We start from the raw sequence: 17,178 nt of genomic DNA, 5'->3' as shown, positions 1-17,178 counted from the left end.
AACAATACTGTAGTAATCATTACATGACCACAAGGAGCTTGATCTTTACCCACGATTCTCGCACAACATCACAAATATCCAACAACTCGGTATCCTCCATAACATGGTGATCATTCATGGATCACAAACGGAACCACACTTGGTTTAACTGGTTACCTCGTAACCAAACGGTAATCAGTCAGGAATCACATATCCAACTTATTCCATCATAGAACCGGGATTTTTATTAAACACATTATTATTATTATTACTATTGACCCATAGTGTGACCAACTACGAACTGGGCCCTTATCCGTGGGCGCGGCTATCAACAGATTTAGTACACTCTGTAGAGGTAGCACACTATACCCACACCACAGAACCCATGGCCTCGCACTCCCATTCGGGTGAACCAACAGCGTTCCGACAAAACCGATCTACTGCCATGACACTCTCCCGGCCACTCCGACCAACACCCCTTTTGGGTTCAGTCCTGGGTGGCCCAGCCTACCAAAGGCAAACGGCCACCGTCGTGGCAAACAGAAACAATCCCAAATGGGGACAAAGCGCGCAAAACAACTTAGGCTCACAAGGCTTATGCCGTCCTACCTGGGCAAGGTAGCACCCGTGCATAACCTTCCCTCATTGGAGGCACCGGCGAGAGGCATGGCAATAGTCTGCTAGGGCCCTGCCCATACCCAAGGCAAATGTGGTTGCACTGGTCAGCTCGATATGGTGGCACCATGACTCAACCAACAGTTGTTCAAGTTCAATTAAGTCTAGTTAAACTTGAATGCAATAAGCCGAGTCATATGAAAATAACATGATGCAACTACAATACATGAGCATGACATCAACATAAGCATGGATGTGCACATTACTTCTTAACATATTAATAACAATAATTCATATATCCGACTGATCATGGCATACTGACTAGCATGAACATCACAAGTATATACTTCTCAGAAACATAGCATGAATACTAGCATCCACAATAAATAGCATGCAAGAACATATCAACAATGCTACCATGCAAGCATTTAACCAACTAGATGCAATGGAACATGCATAACGACGGCACTTGGAACAGACGATAGTCATGCACCGAAGACCATCACCACATCAACATGTACTACTAGCAAGCATAATAATATGAAAGGAATACTAGCAACTAGTACATGATAACCAGGTGCAAGACAACATAGCACGAAAGTGAACATGAAACTCTAAGCATCACCGGAACAATGATAACCCTATTTTAAACAAGCAAACATTTATTAAATATTGAAGTTGAAAACCATGGCCACTGCATAACTATCATGCAAGTGGGTATTGTGGCTTGCCTAGGGGTGAAGAAGGCACCGGCGAGAAGTGCAGAAGGATCGCGGAAAGATTTGCCGAAAATAGTCCTCTCCCGGATGGGGCTGTTTACGTGCAAGGGAAAAATGGTCATTTCCAGTATTTCAAACCATAGTGAAAATGTTGTAAACAGAACAGGCTCACCGAGACGAAGATGTGGGCATTGGATTCACCTCGATCGGAGTCTCGAGCAAAACGTTATAGCCCGACGAAGTCCAGGGACTAATCTATAAAGATTTCTCCACAAACAGGTCCCTGGGCTAAAAAACGGAAAGCACATTTAGCTGAATACACCTTCTCAGCAGAGAAAACATGTTTCTAGCCGTAGTTAAGTGAAAATACGTTTTCCCGAAAGCAAAACGCATTTCCAACCGAACTAAGACCAAAGTATGTTTTCTTTTACCGAAAACGCATTTCGACAAAATGTGTTTCCACTTATCCAGCTAGGCAGTGGCGGGGCCGGGGCTTGGGGTCGCTGACTGGCGGGTCCCACGGGGTGGGGCCCGTCACTTATCCATGTGGGCGGACCGGGTCAACGCGCAGCGACGGGACCGGCCGCCTGGGTCGCTACCAGGTGGGGTCCGCGAGCTGGGGCCCGCCTAGCCTGGGTCAACTCCTTCTTCCTCCCGCTCGCACCCGCGATGCAGAGGGAATCCACCGGTGTCGGTTCTCGTCCGGGTGGCTCCGGCCACCGTTTTCCGCGCTCCGACCACCCATGAGCTCGGGGCGACGGCCCGCACCCGAAGGCTACGAGGGGAGCACCCGAGGAGTAGTGTAGGCAGCGAAGCTGTGGCCGCGGTGGACGGAATCTTCGGGCAGCAATGGGGGGTGCAGCCAGAGGCCATTGGAGGGGGGTGGTGAGCGCTGGGGTGGCTCTAGGGGAAGGTGAGGGTCTACTGGAAGTGGTGGAGAGGAGGGAGGGGTTCTTCCTGCACCGAATTCGCGAGGTCAGGGGTGGCGGCCATGGTGGCATAGGGCAGCGAGGAGAGGCTCCGTGGCTCGGGGAAGGCACTAGGGGAGACTAGATGAGCGAGGAGAGGTCGATGGCAAAGGGAAACGACACTGGGGTGGCCTTATATAGGCAGGGGAGGAGGGGGTCGAGCTGGCGCCGCCGCAGACGCGTGCCCGGCGCCGCGGACGCGTGTGCTCGCGCATGGGCTCGGAGGTAGAGGACGGGGAGGCACAGGAAGAAACTCACGGGGCAGAGGCGACACTGGAGCACGGGAAGGAAGCTGCCAGGGCACGCACCGAGCCAACCGAGCATAGTGCGCCCATGGGCGCGCGGTGGCTAGCGTCGGTGAGGAAGCTGCCGGAGGGGGAGAGGGGTCCAAGGGGACTACAATGACGAGGCAGAACTGCTGGACATGCTCACAAGCACGAAGACGATGAGCACGAGCAGGGCCGAGGCAAAACGATGCTCTGGACACGGCCATTGCACGCCAAAACAGTGGTCACCGCGAGCACTGGTGCACACTGTGCACGGGGTTCGGCGAAAACGTGTCTGGGGTTTAGTCCTTCTAGTGTAGGTTGCAACTGAGGTGGTGGTTTGGAAAAAGGTGCTCTGGTTAAGTGGGAATTAACCTCTCAAGTTTGCTTTTGCAAACTTGATCAAGTTAGTGTGATCAACAGAGAGATTCTATGGGTCAAATGTGATGTCTGGGAGGTTTAGGGTAGGAAGTACTAGAATCCTGGGAAGTTAGAGAGGAAATGGACCAAGGATTAGTACACTTGCTTTGCAACTGCATAATATGGTCCCGAAACTTGAGCATGATGATGCACTCACATGGAGTATCAACTTGAGCTCAAATTGGGAAGGGCAGAGTTATTTAGTCCTATTAAGATGCTCAAAAAGTCTAATACCAATTGGCCAAGCCAATCACTACAAGAAATATGTTAACTAGTGACCTTTTGTCAGTGACCCTGGAAGAATTGGTCATAGATCTATGACCATTTGAGACCAATTGGTCAAAAGCTGTTCGGGGGGCTCCAAACCCTAAACCATTGCGACCATTTTGGTCAGAAAGGTCGTAATTTCCTTACACCAAATGGTCACAAAGCAAACAGGGCTGGCCGCTGCCTTATTTCTAGTTGTTAACGACCAAAATAGATGGTCATGGCCTTGTAGATTGTGGTTGGTTGTGATGACTAGGCGCTACCTCATCAGTTTTGCCTATGTGTCATGTCCATGTGGCAGTTTTTGCCCTAGGTTGTGAAGCAACCTATATTTCTGTCATTCCAAAAATTTCCAAAAAAATCTCATAAATTGTTTGGATCATATCTTCATCAAATATGTCAAAACCCTTCCTTGCCTAGTTCAAAAATAACTCAACAATATTCATTTTCCTATTCTGTTCAGAGCAGCAGTTTGTGAAGGAAGTACCACTTTGGCATGTCCAAATAGTATCCATTTTCTATAGTGCTTTCCTGTGCCCAAATAACCATCCTCCACCAAATGCCAGCTCAATCCATTCATTATTTTGAGCCGAGCTTCAACATTTGTAGTTATGTCCAGTGTGGTAGTTTGTAAAGCAAGTACCACCTAGGCTCCTCCTTTTGAGGTGAAAATTTGTGAAGACGGTCTTCTTAGTAACTGATCATTCTCAGCCAAAACTCACACCCATTAGCCATGTGCATTTCCCGTACCGCAAATCAAACACTTGGCTGCTTATTCATGTTTGAGAATCGATCGGTCTCCTCGTGAGAATCTTATGTTGTGATTTTCTTCCTAGCACCTACCTGGGGAGTGCCCAACCCACTAGACATGCCTAGGCCGCCCAGAACACATGGCAACACCACGATCACGCGGTGACCACGCGGCGGGCATGCGAGCTTACGCGCTCTAGAGTTGGGGTCCTCGGCCACCGTCCAAACCTCGATGTCTCGCCATCAAACCATGTATTTCTGATTAAATAGATACTTATTTACCTAGAAATGATTTTTGGAAAAAATAAAGAGCAAACTATGAGCCAGCTGCAGTTCAAATTTGACCCGCTTCGAGCTGAATCGACGGGAATTTGTCTTTTTCACTAGAGGTGGATCAAAACTTTTTTCACCCAACCATTTTGTCAATTCTGCATTATATATGGCCTAGTATTTTATAAAATTGATTTGGTCCATTTTTACAACAATTATTTGGTAGGTCGGAAAATGAAAAATGAATTTTGGGCACTCGGAAAATGAAAAATGAATTTTCCGTGCAAAGAAAATGAAAACTTCCTCAGGCAACATTGTTTGGAATTCCAAGATGCACCCTTGTGCACAATATGAGATTATTTGAACAAACTATGCCATGAATGTGGCCATAAGATTGATCATTTGGCTTGAAAGCCATGAATCTTCACACTTGATAGCTCATTTCTGAGAACACTTTTTTAAAATAATTACCGTATTACAAGTTTATTATTTTTCCTGGAAACTTGGTCACATATAATGACACAATGCGAAGGTTTTGCAATTTTTTGATTTTTTTTGAATTTTTTATGCCCGTTTCAAAATGCGGTTAAAACGACGGGCTTGACCGTTCCTAGCTAGTGGTTGAATCATGGAATTTTTTTGGTGTTTCTATGATTAAATAGATACTTATGTACCTATAAATGATTTTTGTGAAAAATAAAGAGCAAACTATGAGTCAGCTGCAGTTCAAATTTGACCCGCTTCCAACTGAATCAGCGGGAATTTGTCTTTTTCACCAGAGGTGGATCAAAACTTTTGACACCCAACCATTTGGTCAATTGTGCATTAAATATGGTCTAGTATTTTATAAAATTGATGGTCCAATTTTGCAACAAATATATGGTAGGTCCTTCACAAAAAAACTCATTTCAGGCACTCAGAAAATGGAAAATGGTTTTTCCGTCCAAAGAAAATGAAAACTTCCTTAGGGAACATTGTTTGCCATTCCAATATGCACCCTTGTGCACAATATGAGATCATTTGAACAAACTATGCCATGAATGTGGCCATAAGATTGATCATTTGGCTTGAAGCCGTGAATCTTCAGAGATGATAGCTCATTTCTGAGAACACTTTTTTAAAATAATTGCCGTATTACAAGTTTGTTATTTTTCCTGGGAACTTGGCCACATATAATGACACAATGCGAAGGTTTCCCAATTTTTTGATTTTTTTGAATTTTTTATGCCCGTTTCAAAATGCGGTCAAAACGGCGGGAATGACCGTTCCTAGCTAGTGGTTGAATCTTGGAATTTTTTTGGTGTTTCTCTGATTAAATAGGTACTTATGTAACTAGAAATGATTTTTGGAAAAAATAAATAGCAAACTATGAGGCAGCTGCAGTTGAAATTTGACCCGCTTCCAGCTGAATCGGCAGAATTTTGTCTTTTTCACGAGAGGTGGATCAAAACCTTTTGACACCCAACTATTTGGTCAATTGTACATTAAATATGGCCTAATATTTTAGAAAATTGATCTGGTCCAATTTTGCAACAACTATTTACTAGGTCCTTCACAAAAAACCCGATTATTGACACTCCGAAAATTGAAAAATGATTTTTTGTGCAAAGAAATAAAACCCCCATCCCAATATACACACATGTGCACAATATTGGATCATTTTCACAAAATATGATCCAATTTTCCATCACAGATTTCATACGTTTAAAAAAAACCATTTTTACACTTAGAAAATAAACTTAAATTCTCATTGGTGGAAAGGTGTGTGCCACGGATCGATGACGTGGCACACATCCATCCATCCATCCACATCCATCCATCCATCCCACACCACGGTGACCTCCTCCCTCCGCTCCTTCCTCCCAAACCCTAACTCCCACTCCCCCGATTCAGATCGAATCGATGGCGGCGCCGCACTCCCTTCCACCGCCGCTTCCCACGATCCAGATCCCTTTTGCCGCCGCCACTCCACTCCCGATCCAGACCCCCTTGCTGTCGCCTCCCTCTTTGCCACACCTCTCCCCTCGCGGCCGCCTCCCTCTCCGCCACCCACCTCTCCCCTCGCCGCTAGTCTGCCACATCCGGCAACATTGAGGCCAGCGGGCGCTGGATCCGGCACCAGCGTGGCCCCTCCATCAGCAACTCGAACAGGGTGTCGGCGGCGCCATGGCTTCCCCCAACCCCACGACGTGGGCCTGAGCCACCCGCTGGCCTCAGCTAGGCCCCGGACAAGCAGCCGCGCGGGATGACGACCATCATCGACACCCTCCAGGTAGGCACCCGGTGAATCCCCGGTTCACGGCGCGGCCCTAATCCTGCTCGGAGCTCCCTCGTTTGACTTGCTCTCCTGCTCTCGCAGATGATGTCGGAGGCGGCTCCCGGTGGACTGGAGCGGACAGAGTGGTTGGAGGTCGTCGCGCTCGGCGATGTGGTGTCCAGGCAGGCCACCGTCAGTGAGTCTGAAACCGGACTAAATTCCCTAGACTAATTCTGTGAGCTGGGCTGACAGTCATTCACGTGCATTCAGAGCTGTTAGGGTCTCTCTGGGTGACCATTGATTCATTTCAGTTGCTTGGCATGCCCGATAGGATCACAAATTAGGGAAAATTTAGGTGTTTTATCTCAATTTAGTATTTTGTACTTGCTCGAGAAGCCAATTAGCTGCAGTACATATGTTTTGGCCACTGTATGCAGCCGAGGTAAGTTATCTCTGGCCGTGTTTAGTGCTCACTGCTGACTGCTGTATTTTTTTCTGTCTAGTGCCCACTGCTGCAATTCATGCAGTCCTTATGGTTGTGTGATACTGCTTTTTTGCTGGTGATTTATCTCTGGCCGTGTTCACTTATTGTTGTTATGCCTGTTTTCGATGTAGCTGGGATGGTCTGGAGCGGAGACTTGCCTGGTGTGGAAACGCTCAAGGAGAACATTGCTGCGTATTTCAATGCCCTGCAGGGTTTCCTTTTGGCCTATCATGGAAGCACGATCGGTGCCGGTCCTACGCTTCACAAGTATATCACTAGTTCTGCAAAAGGCGTGGTGGATGCCAGCTTCTCGTTGTTCAAGCTAGCTGTTTCCGCCTATGGTATGTGATATCCAACATCCTGATGCAGCTTATCTCTAATATACATCTAGCTGTTTCTTCTAATATACCTCCTGATTAAGCATTTCTCTTGCTGGCCAATGCTGAATTGCATCATGTATAACAGCAGCACATCCTTAAGTCCTACTCTTCAAGGTGTCATATAACATAGTACCTACCTTCCTAAGCTTTAAGTTCTGACAGGGTGTTGCTAGTTATAGGAAACTTAAGCTTTAAGAGTGCCTTTTTATGCTGATAGATAGGATATGATTTCTGAAATGTTTATGCTGATAGATAGGATATGATTTCTGAAATGTTTATGCTGATAGGATATGAATAGGAATGTTGATTTGTGAAATGTTATGCTGATAGGATATGAGCATGGATGTTGATTTGTGAAATGTTTGTGCTGGTTGGATAGGATATGAGCATGGATGTTGATTTGTGAAATGTTTATGCTGATAGGATATGAGCATTTCTCTTACAAGGTCAAATTTATACTCTCTGTATGCTAATCAGATTGTTACTTAATGTTCGTGCAGTATCGGCGACAACAAGAAGGCCTGGAAGAGCGAACACTGCAGGTATGTGCAGTCGCTGCCAAGCTTTCTGATATTATTAGCCTACCAGATAATTTCTGATATTGCCTTTTGGTGATTATAGGGCACTGAAGATAAAGCTTACAGAAAGAAATAAAGATGGTCATATTCTCACATACTCCTGGATTTCATTTACATCAACTTCTCAAGAGAGGAGTACTCCTTTTTAGTAGTCTCAGTTTAAAGTAAATTAAATGAAAGGAGTACTCCTTTTCAGTTGTCTCAGTTTAAAGTGAATGAAAGGAGTACTTGCTCCCTGTACTAGTTACTTCTACTACTTATTTTTTAGTTGTTTAGTACTACTCTGTTGATCTGTGATACTAGTCTAGTCGCTTGTATAATTTTGTTTATTAGTGTAACCTAAACCATGGAGTAGTACCCTGTTCGCATATGTGTGATTATGTGTGTTTTGTAGTCTCTAGCTCCAGTACATGTGAAATATATGTTGTGGTGTAAATCATTTTCATTCTATCTTATAAACGTGTTTCTTCAATAGCTATTTCTGTTCAATTCTTGTTATCACTGATGTTAGCATTTAGTTTGTCTCAAGTTAAAAAAATACTGAAAATACAGTGTACAAATCAGCCCAAATATGTGAGCCTCGGTTCTGAAAACTAAAGAGTTCATATATTGGTAGATAGACTGTGATTTAGGATATGCTAAACAGAAAGCTTTATAAGATGGAACTCTCAATATCATGACTTCGCTTTGTCTTTAATTTAATATGGTTAGAACTACCATGGTTTTTTAAGTAGTTGGGGCATTAAGAAACAGTATGCTGGATGTTTGGCCTTGCATCCGTCCTTCCATGAATTCATGCTTGTGCATTGCTAGTTATTGCTTTTTTTCAGGTCTTCTTCTTCCTCGATCTGGTGCAGCAGCAACAATTCAAGGTCATGGTCATGGAGCAGTAGCCATATATTTTTCTTTTTCTTATTCTTCCCTGAGATGACATGAGATGAGGTTTGTTTTCCTCAAGGTCAAGGTGCAACAGGTCGATTTGATTTGATGTGATTGGGTTCAGTTTCCTCATGCCTCGTTGTTTGCATTGCAGGCTTTGTTGGTCGGTCTTCAATTCTTCATGCTGCTGCTGCTACTGCTACATGAGGACCCTCTTCAATTCTGCATCCGTTGCGTCCGTCGCAGCTTCCACCTCCAGAAGAGCACCTGCTCCTCGTGCGGTTACCCAGCCGTGCGGTTACCCGGCCGCCCGCATCCGCAAGTGTAAGCTCCCCTTCCTCCGTCCTAGGTCTCTAGGTCTGCTGCTGTCATGCACCATGTTCTTGATGTTGCGCGACCTCATGTGGATGCCACGAACGGCGCTGCTCCTGCGTGTAGATTTGATTCGCTGCATTATTATGCGGTTGTTGTCTCGCCGTGGTTGTTCAAACTGAGATGTACCCAGTTGATTCACCATCTCGGGTCATAAATTTTTCTGCATTCCCTGTTGCTGTAGCTTGTTGGATGCATAGTTTGATCTCCCAATGGGAATTATTAGTGAATGGTGATGTCTGGTCACGAGAATGGTGATGTAGTAGCTGGTATGCTTGATGCGTGTATGTCCATCTCTTTACTGTTTTGCTAGAACAATAAATCCTGATGCGCATGATGATCATGGTCTGGTTTGTTAGACCTATTCTGCTGGTGCTTAAAATTTGACATGCCTGGATTCTAAAACTTGTTCTTACAGTTTTCATTTCTATGATCAATTTAGAGAGTTGGACATGTCAGTATATTATATACCAAAAAAATTCCTAGCTAGTGAGAACATTTTAGTGACTCCATGAACACATACTGGTTAGTGTTAGTCATATTATTTATGTACATGGCATTTGTTGTCAATTCTTGATTATAAGTTATTGGATCCCTCATTGGCTACTGTTTGATGTTCTGTACCAGTTCTTATTATTATATGTTCATTCTTATTTTTTGCATAGGTGAAGCGCGAATCTATGTCCGAAGCTGTGAAGAATATCAGCAGAGAGTAGCATATTATGTGTTGTAGTTGTAGGCAATAGTAGGCATATCTGGGTTGTAATATACTGTAACGATCGTAATAGATTAATGCAGTATTGGTTTGGACCAATTTCATTTGCTCTCTGGTCTATTCGAAACAATGATTGTGTATGTGCTTTGAATACCCGTGAAATGGAAACCTGACAAGTTATAATGGTTGTTTGACAGATTTTGAAATTTTTGATGTGTTGGATCAATTTTGTGATAAGCATGACAAGTGGGACCAATCTGATTGGTGGGACTAGTGGCAAAAAAAGGACGAAAATAAAAAACCACCAGTGGCAAAAAAAGGACGAAAATAAAAAACCAGTAGATTGTAAAAGGCTGCATCTTAGAAAAAAGGCCGAATTAATGGCCCAAGCCCATGTAGCTAGCGAAAATTAACAAGAAATAAATACATTAAAAAGGCCGAATTAATGGGCTAGGCCCATGTAGAAAACTGAATTGGACCGGGCTGAATCTTGTGCCACATCAGCTTGCCACGCTGGATGCCTACGTGGACTGGGGAGGTTGCTAGTGACCAAAACGCCACAGTGGACATATTTTGGTCGTAAACGTCCACGACCTTCTCACAGAGAAGGTTGGTATAGTCAGTTTACGACCCTCAGCTTTTGACCTTCTGTTTTTGGTCACAAAAAGGTCGCAAATGAAAAACTATGACCTTTCAGTGACCAATAGTGGAGGTCACAAGATAGCATATTTCTTGTATTAATGGTACTTGCTTCACACACATGCTCTCTAGACAGAAACTTGCAAAATTTTAATAATGGCTTGATTAAATATGCCCAAATTGGGTGGATATAGGTTATATGGATAATAGAAGGCCTAGGAAAAGTTTCAGCCATAATGGAGCAAGATAAAATATACTTGCTTCACAAACTAAAAATCTGGCCAAAAACTAAGAATTGAAGATGAGATCACATGGAGGCATGACATGAGCTCAACTTTTGTGGAGGGCTATGATATGATGATATTGAGGATCATGCAAAATTGCAACTCATTTGAATATGCCTAGCTTGTACCTCCTTCACAAAGTTTCTTTCTGGGCAGAAACTTTGGAAAATCATTAATAAATAATTACTAGGCAAATGAGGTTGAATTTTGGCATGTGAAAATTATATGGACATGAAAAGATGTCCAAGGAGTTTGAGATCAATTGGGCAAATGAAAATAACACTTTCTTCACAATGTGCCATTTAGGGCAGAATAGGAAAAAAATATATTTGAGAATTATTTTTGAACATGACAATGAAAAGTTTTTGCCACATTTGATTAAGATATGACCCAAAAAATTTATGAGAATTATTTGGGAATTTTAGGAGCGAGGGAAATATAGGTTGCTTCACAACCTAGGGCAAATTGAGTCATTCCTTTATAGAAAAGGAATATTCCCAATAAAAAGAATATTGGGATTTGGTCCAAGGTGGAAATGGAAAGGTCTAGGGAAGGATTTTGGGTATGACAAGCCACTCTGAAAAGAAAGAAGAGGTCATCTTCTTTAGTTTCCAGACCACAAAGCCACGGAAAAAGAAAACTCAAGCAAAAACCTCAGAAAAACAAAAGAAAAAGAAAGGGCCAAAAATCAGGCTGTTATACACTAATAATGTAATTATTGGTCAAAGGATTGCACTAACAAAACCTGGTATACAAAATAAAGAAAAATTGCAGGGAGTATAAAATTTTTCCTGCAAACACTTACGGGTTAAGGTTGGAGTGAGATTCACCCAATCCGAGAGTGGTTGGAGAGAAAACTTGATCCGGTGATGGTAGCTGGTGGACATGACGAGCGAAGGATTCATCAATAGAGTCTAGAAATGTTCGAGGGATGGTAGTGGCGATAGGAGGAAGTAGAAGCATCAGGGGTTTTAAAGAAGCAACAAAATGATCATGGCATCGAGTTTATTCGAGTAGTATAAGATACCTTTTGATGTGTATAAAGGATTGTGCTCCAATTTCATGAATGAAACCATTAGAGCATCTCCAACTGGTCATATAAAATTTGTGCCTTGGACTATACGTCAACGAACAATACGTGTCGGCTTGCCCCTCATTTGTCTGTGTCCGCTGTCGCCCCCTCATATCCAAACCCTTATTTCCATACAACACCATGCAAGGCTAATTTCATCATATGTGGTTCATCACACATAGATAAGAATGAGCTACATTTGAAAGAAAAACTATCCTAATCCTACTCATTATCGTCTCAATGACCTCCTTGCCGATGCCACCGTTCTCATGGTCATTGGCAATAGAACGAATCGAGGGCGTGTCTTCCTCCTACTTGTCGTATGCAAAGAGCCGCTCCCGTTGGACGTTGCTGAGGTGGATAACGTGACCGTTCGCCACCACCTCCTGCTTCAATTGGAGCAACTCAAGGATGGCCTGACTGTCGGTCACCAGGCCAGGATCGGCGACGAGTGACATGAAGGCAGGAGCGCCCGCCTGCTCGGCCTCCATCTGCGCCTTCACCGTGAGGTGCTCCACCTCCATGGCTTGGGTGAGGTGGAATCGTGCCTCCGCTTCGTCCATGTCAAATCCGCTTTCTCCGACAGTGTGGTCAACCTCTATACCCGCCTCCTTCTCCTCCTCCGAGCTTGGATCCGGAGAGCTCGGAGGTAGGCGGGGCTCAATATGGGTGGTGTACATCTTAGTTGCGATTTTCGCATGACGCTCCAGCTTGAGCATTTTGTAATATATCACTTTCTAGAGGACCATGGCGAACTGCGAGGTTGGATCAGAAGGGGACATGGATGAGGAAGCGATGGTGGTGCGGATGGGAGGGAAGGGGGAAATGAGAGTGCCTAGGGTCTACCCACACCATCCGATCTAAATAGCCGAGGATTGGCCCCTCGGGCGGCGTGCCTGCCATGATTTTTTTTTGAAAAGAAGGATTATCCCCAGCCTCTGCATCTGGAAGATGCAGGCAACCATTTTATTAATTATTCACAAAGACCTTACAAAGTAGTACATCAGGTAGTTTGAAGCCACCATCTTAGCAACATCTATCGCTACTCCTATCCACCTCATGAAGAGGTGTCGATAGTCCGAGCCTAATACCAAACAGACATCGCACAAATGCCTAACATCTAATGCCAGAGGCCCTAACCAAGCCACATACCTGGTTCGGGGCACAAACCGGTCTGAGGCACTCTCATGTGTCGTCGCGCCCTCTTCCAGCAATCCATCTTCAAAGCAGAACCCAACGCACCGACCTTGCCAGGCCTCTCTGCCATCGACGCCACCATGACGTCAGACGACATATTCCTCCTTCACGAGTCCATCTTGGCGCATCGGACGCGGAATCTCCACAGCGCCACGCCGCCGAGATCTGCGCCCATAAATGCAAATGATGTAGCACCCGCTCCACCAAAGAAGTCATCCTCTAGTCCCTTGAGCCTGTGTACACCTCCAAGAATGACGCCCCCAAGGGAGAGACGACACAACTGCGCCGCCGTCATCCAATCTACTGATCCGGGGTTTCCTCCGAAGGTAGTAGATAGTGGCCTTGAACTTCTCCTTGACGATGCCTTCAAGAAGGGAGCGCCGCAAAAGAGCGGCGCCACCGCTGGCCTTGGCAGCAAGCCGAGGCAAGTTTTCACTCGGATCTGTTCGAATAGCCTCCATCAAGCATGTCGTGCATGGATCACCGCCATCACTGCCGGGGGCCGGACGAAGGGTCCAGGCTGCCGCTGCCTGACCGGGCACGGCACCACCATGGTGTCTAAGCCTGCGCCGTCAGGCCCACCATGCCCGCCTGTAGACGTCCACCAGGATCGCCGGCCCGCCCAAACCCATCTGGGCAAGCCAAGACCCGAGATCTCGTGCGCTGCCACAGGGGCTCCTCTGCCGTGGGAAGGTCGGGCCTCCGATGTCGCCGCACCGCGCACGTCGCCGGGAACCCGCGCCCCATGCCGACGGTTGACCGTCGAACCATGCATCGCCGCCGCCAGGAGATATCGCCACCACCGTGCGATGCGTGCCTGCCATGAATGCGGACACCAAACCAATGACCTTCCTGACAGATCGATGGGTTTTCACATTGGTCCGGCCGCCAGTTCCACGTGGCGCATTCGTTCGGGTGGCTCCAAATTTGTCCCACATATAGGCTGGATTTGATAGTTGCCGGACAGGGTCAACATAGGGAACGAGTTCGGGAGGTCTAGTTATTGTTGTTTTTCGTTCGGACAATGTCCGGACTGTTGTCCGGACATATAGGGTGAAGTGGAGGTCCGGTTAGAGAGATGCTCTTGGATATCAGATCGTGGCAGTTATCAATGAGGTGTGTCATGCACCTACTTTGACTTTTTTATATACTACAGCACACTGTGTCAAACTCGGAAATAAATCTGGATGAACAAGACAAATAACCCTTAGCGAGCTCCATCCACGTATACCATCACCAGTTCACCACCCATCGTTTTCACGAGGACAGACATGTTTGCGTACGTAGGAGACAAAATCCCCGGCTTCTCGGGTATGAATTGGCCGCCCGAGTAGGTGAGCGGTGGAGCTGGTCCGAGCAGCACACCTGCGCACAGCACACACGCACGCAGGTCTCGGCTAGCCGGAAAAGGGCAGCTTACCCAACGCGCGCGCGCCAGCTCGCGGGTTGCTGCGGCTGGCTGGTGGTGGTGCCCGTCCTAAATTTGAGTTTCTTTCTCTCTCGCCGCCCTCTCACTTTCAGTGACCACGACGAACGGGAAAAAGTCGCAAAATCACAGTACGTACCTGCGGAGCGGAATGCAGCGTGCGTCCACACACCCTTTCACTTTCAGTGCCACCAGCAAGCAATATGAACAACAAAATAGAAAAAGGACTATTAAATGGGTGTCACTGGTCACTGGATCGATGGGGCAGAGCAAATTGTTTGGTGCAGGCGCAAACCCTCTTATTCAGATTTATTTCCAAACATGAATAGCTACAACTTGCACATGAATATAATAGTTACAACTTACTCCCATCCGTTTCAAAATAGATGACCCAACTTTGTACTAACTTTGTACTAAAATTAGTACAAAGTTGCGTTATCTATTTTGGAACGGAGGGAGTACAATTTACACATGAATAAAGATGCAGAGCACCTGCCGGACATCACAATGGATGCCGGTATTGCAGCAAGGAGTTCTTCAGCTAATGTAGCCATCCTGAACAAAACTGTTATGTACTTCCAAATTCCAATCCACACTCCGCAAAAAGCAGAAACCGTGACAAGTCCTATTGAAGCTATGTACTGAAACCATAATATACACCCTCACCCAGTATATACTTGAACTGATCTAATGCTCCATGTTTCCCTGTTTCCAGTAATCCAATTTTTAAAATTATCTGATCATTTTTCCTTCGTCGTAACTAAACTGGCAAAGCAACCGAAACTAGAGATCCTGTTCACTGATTGACTATGTTGCCATGGTCGAAACGGCTGAATTTGCGCACCGTCTTGAAACTAGAGAGCTTCCGGGCCTTCAGGGATCAGCTCATACCCGTGGGGCTTGATAACTCTCTTCACAGATTCAACTGGAATGCACTTGAGGATCACGGAGACGATCATACTAACCGAGCCAAGAACGATACTAAGCAGCCATAGTTCCAAACTCAAAGGCACAGTGTTCGCAAAAGTTCCGAGAAGTTCCACTATGATCACTTGGAATATTACTGTAGCTGTCAGTATGCCGACAAAGATCCAATTTCTGAATATTCCCCGGAAGACGTTGATCTTGTCCATTTCCCTGCTGTTTATTTCGTTGAAAACCTGGAAACAGGTAAGCGTATTAAATGCAAATTACTCGTTAAAATGATGCACTGATTCCTATTGTTTCATTGCAAATCTCTTTTTTTATCGAGTTAACTGATCATATTTGTACTTTGTCGGATAAATTTTCAAACATCATTGGAAAATATGGACGCGAAGTTTGAAATAAAAAGAGCCCATAGAACTATATATATTAAGCTCGCACCTACTGATAATAGAAACATTTGGTCATGTTTCTTAAAGAACCTACAGTTAAGTTTGAGGTTTATTTTCAGAAAATGATCAAGAATCAAGGGAACAGTTTAACACATGAAAACATAGATAGATAGATAGATAGATAGATAGATAGATAGATAGAGAGAGAGAGAGAGAGAGAGAGAGAGAGAGAGATAACAATGACTTCAAGAGTTAAATACTGTGTATGTGATCTCACCCGCAAGGAAAACATTTATAATTAGTAATCTGCATAATGACATGTGATGACTTTGAAACCTTGCTGAACAAATTTGCTTTTTCTAAATGAGAAAAGGTGGAGGCCTCTGGGATTGGACCCAGGACCTCATGGTCGGAGAGTTGTGGCGCCAACCGCAAAGCTAGCGACTGGCTTGTGAACAAAATATATATAGGCAGAAGCAACTAATGTCTTTCCATGTAAAATTAACTCCACATACCTGGCAAAAGACGAAAGAGTTGAATATGAGAGTATTGATCGTTTTATCGGCAGTTGGACCTTCGATATTAAGGAGTCTCTTTCCAACTATCATGAGGGTACCCAATACAAGGAGCTGATACAAAGCCTGGCCAAGAATATTTCTCCACATAACCTTAGTGATAAAACTATCTCCGCGCCTTACAGGCGACCGTTTCATCATCTCGTCATTTGGCGGCTCCGTTGCCAAGGCCAAGGCTCCCAATGTATCCATGATCATATTAACCCATAGCAACTGGACAGCAGTAAGAGGTGCAGTCCCTGTAAGTTAATTCAAAGTGTCAAATATAAAATGGTTCTGAGAAGGTACATAAATAAGGAGATAGATCAGAAGTTGGTGCACATGAATTTTGTTCCGCATAAGATGCACAGAAATTCTGCTGTGAACAACATGTAGACAAGCTCCAATGCAGTCATTGGTTAGATCAAGAATATCATACTGCTAGAGAGTGTGCAAATACCTATGACACACGCCGAGACAAAATTCACTATCAGAGCCACTATATTAACTGTAAGCTGGAACTGCACAAACTTTTGAATGTTCAAGTAAACCGCACGCCCCCATCTAGCAACATTTACGATAGTTTTGAAGTTGTCATCCATTATTATAACATCAGCATTCTCTTTTGCGACCTGCATCAAATAGCATGGTTAAATACTTGATCACAACAAAGTCTTATACACAGATTAAATGGTACTGTAAAATGATTATTAGTATATGTTTCTTGAAAACAATGTAAAATGATTTTTGTCAGTTATGGGTTTTGAATTG

The 17,178-nt window shown here is 44.8% G+C and overlaps 2 protein-coding genes across 3 annotated transcripts in view; one reads left to right on the top strand and one right to left on the bottom strand.

Annotated features, from left to right (window-relative positions):
- The first annotated feature begins 6,114 nt into the window (after positions 1–6,114).
- On the top strand, positions 6,115–10,115 carry LOC119348815. 2 transcript variants are annotated; one of them, XR_005169126.1, is made up of 7 exons: positions 6,115–6,526; positions 6,614–6,703; positions 7,127–7,336; positions 7,876–7,917; positions 7,997–8,895; positions 8,987–9,156; positions 9,870–10,115. XR_005169126.1 is itself a non-coding variant. In XM_037616802.1 (7 exons), the coding sequence occupies exons 1-5, from the start codon at positions 6,500–6,502 to the stop codon at positions 8,002–8,004; spliced, it is 381 nt and encodes a 126-aa protein (XP_037472699.1). In that variant the 5' UTR covers positions 6,115–6,499; the 3' UTR covers positions 8,005–8,895; positions 8,987–9,156; positions 9,870–10,113. The 2 variants fall into 2 exon arrangements, 1 of the variants encoding a protein (XP_037472699.1); XM_037616802.1 differs by having other exon boundaries at positions 6,614–6,707; positions 9,870–10,113.
- A 4,694-nt stretch (positions 10,116–14,809) lies between these two features.
- The window catches only part of LOC119348814 (probable calcium-transporting ATPase 6, plasma membrane-type), a 13,315-nt gene continuing 10,946 nt past the window's right edge, over positions 14,810–17,178 (bottom strand). The window contains exons 5-7 of the mRNA XM_037616801.1: positions 16,868–17,039; positions 16,369–16,667; positions 14,810–15,697 (exon numbers count right to left, since the gene is read on the bottom strand). Coding sequence (XP_037472698.1) covers positions 15,392–15,697; positions 16,369–16,667; positions 16,868–17,039 — 777 coding nt within the window. The 3' untranslated portion in view covers positions 14,810–15,391. The remainder of the gene's footprint in view (positions 15,698–16,368; positions 16,668–16,867; positions 17,040–17,178) is intronic.

This window comes from Triticum dicoccoides, chromosome 1B, assembly GCF_002162155.2.
Source record: "Triticum dicoccoides isolate Atlit2015 ecotype Zavitan chromosome 1B, WEW_v2.0, whole genome shotgun sequence".
NCBI lineage: Eukaryota > Viridiplantae > Streptophyta > Magnoliopsida > Poales > Poaceae > Triticum > Triticum dicoccoides.
This window is presented reverse-complemented; position numbering and strand designations above follow the sequence as displayed.

Bases quoted from the DNA above. Each gene is read 5' to 3' on its own strand.
- LOC119348815 (XM_037616802.1), top strand. From the start codon at position 6,500: ATGACGACCATCATCGACACCCTCCAG. The intron at 6,708-7,126 runs GTGAGTCTGAAA...TTTTCGATGTAG, and splicing joins GTCCAGGCAGGCCACCGTCA to CTGGGATGGTCTGGAGCGGA. The intron at 7,337-7,875 runs GTATGTGATATC...ATGTTCGTGCAG, and splicing joins GCTAGCTGTTTCCGCCTATG to TATCGGCGACAACAAGAAGG.